Source organism: Geospiza fortis, unplaced genomic scaffold (assembly GCF_000277835.1).
Source record: "Geospiza fortis unplaced genomic scaffold, GeoFor_1.0 scaffold324, whole genome shotgun sequence".
Lineage (NCBI taxonomy): Eukaryota > Metazoa > Chordata > Aves > Passeriformes > Thraupidae > Geospiza > Geospiza fortis.
In genome coordinates, this window is record NW_005054559.1 from 545,147 (window position 1) to 546,344 (window position 1,198).

Sequence of the window (1,198 nt, forward strand, 5' to 3'; positions counted from 1 at the left end):
TGCTGGCCCCCAGCTGCTCCAGAGAGCAGGGGGTCGTGCTCCCCCACTGCCATTGCCTTTCTGGCTATTCCCTTAATTTATTTTGAGACGCCTGCGCGCCCCACGTCTCCCAGCACTTTCCCTGGTGGGCAGCGGGGCCGCCCCGCTGTGTTCCCCACGCTGCCCCCAGGCCTGTCCCTGTCCCCTATACCCTGGTGCCTTTGCCTCCAGCACTTGTGCTGCCTGGCCACCCTGCTCATGCCCTGGGCAAGCAGAGGGTACCTGGCAGCAGTGCTGTGCCATCATCTGTCTGTCCGTCCTCTGGACCCACCCCTTCTGGAAAGCTGCGGGCGGCTTTTGGCCAAGCTGCCCTGGGGACCCACGGGCTCCTCCTGCATGAGTGGCTGGGCTCTGCGGTGGCCCTGTGGCCAGGTTGATGTCACAGGGGTGGATGGTGGAGTGGCAGCTGGTACGGCTGGGGCTCGGCCCCTCAGTGTTGCCTCTGTAGAGTTTGTTGGTTCTGTCTTGGGATGGGGGGGGTTGGTTGGTTGTTTTTCTAAATAAATGCACAAAGGAAAGGCTGGGCCTCCTGTCCTGGAGCGTGGGCTGACAGCGGGAGGCTGGGACAGTCGGATCCCTGGGGCCGCCAGGGCAGCAGGGCCTGGAACAGGCAGCGGGGAGGAGCAGCAGAGCGTGTCCTTGGGGGCAGGGACTGCTATCCCTATGGTCATTGCCAGGCGACCTTTGGCATTTCACCAAGAGCACAGGCAGCTCCAGCTCCCCGGCAGCCCCTGGCACTGGCTGCTCCGGCGGGGGGAACTGCCCCAGCCACAGGGGCTGCTGCCAAAGAGGGCGTGGGAGCCCATGCTGCCACTGTGGCTGTATTTTTAGTCACCTGCTCTGTGCCCCAAAGGGTAAGAGGAAAATGCTAATTTTCACCTTGGGCTGCCTGGGCTTGGGATGGCGCCAGCACTGCCCCTTGTCCCCAGGCCACAGCCCAACTCCCACGGGTCAGGACCAGAGCTGCTGTGTCCACATCCCCTGACACTGTACGGCCTCACACCCGTGTCCTCCTGGTGTTGCTGTCCCCTGCCTCGGATCCTGAGTGGTGAGGGCACCCCCAGCCCCTCATGGCCACCCCTGCCCAGGGCCTCACGGCTGTAGGAGATCCATGTGGGTGCCGCGTGCTCTGCAGGCAGGGCGGTGCCAGGGACAGCCC

General features: G+C 64.4%; 1 protein-coding gene across 1 annotated transcript in view; it reads left to right on the forward strand.

Moving 5' to 3' along the window:
• The window catches only part of PLEKHH3 (pleckstrin homology, MyTH4 and FERM domain containing H3), an 8,780-nt gene extending 7,883 nt beyond the window's left edge, over positions 1-897 (forward strand). The window contains exons 12-13 of the mRNA XM_031064127.1: positions 324-448; positions 893-897. Coding sequence (XP_030919987.1) covers positions 324-448; positions 893-897 — 130 coding nt within the window. The remainder of the gene's footprint in view (positions 1-323; positions 449-892) is intronic.
• Positions 898-1,198: the final 301 nt, after the last annotated feature.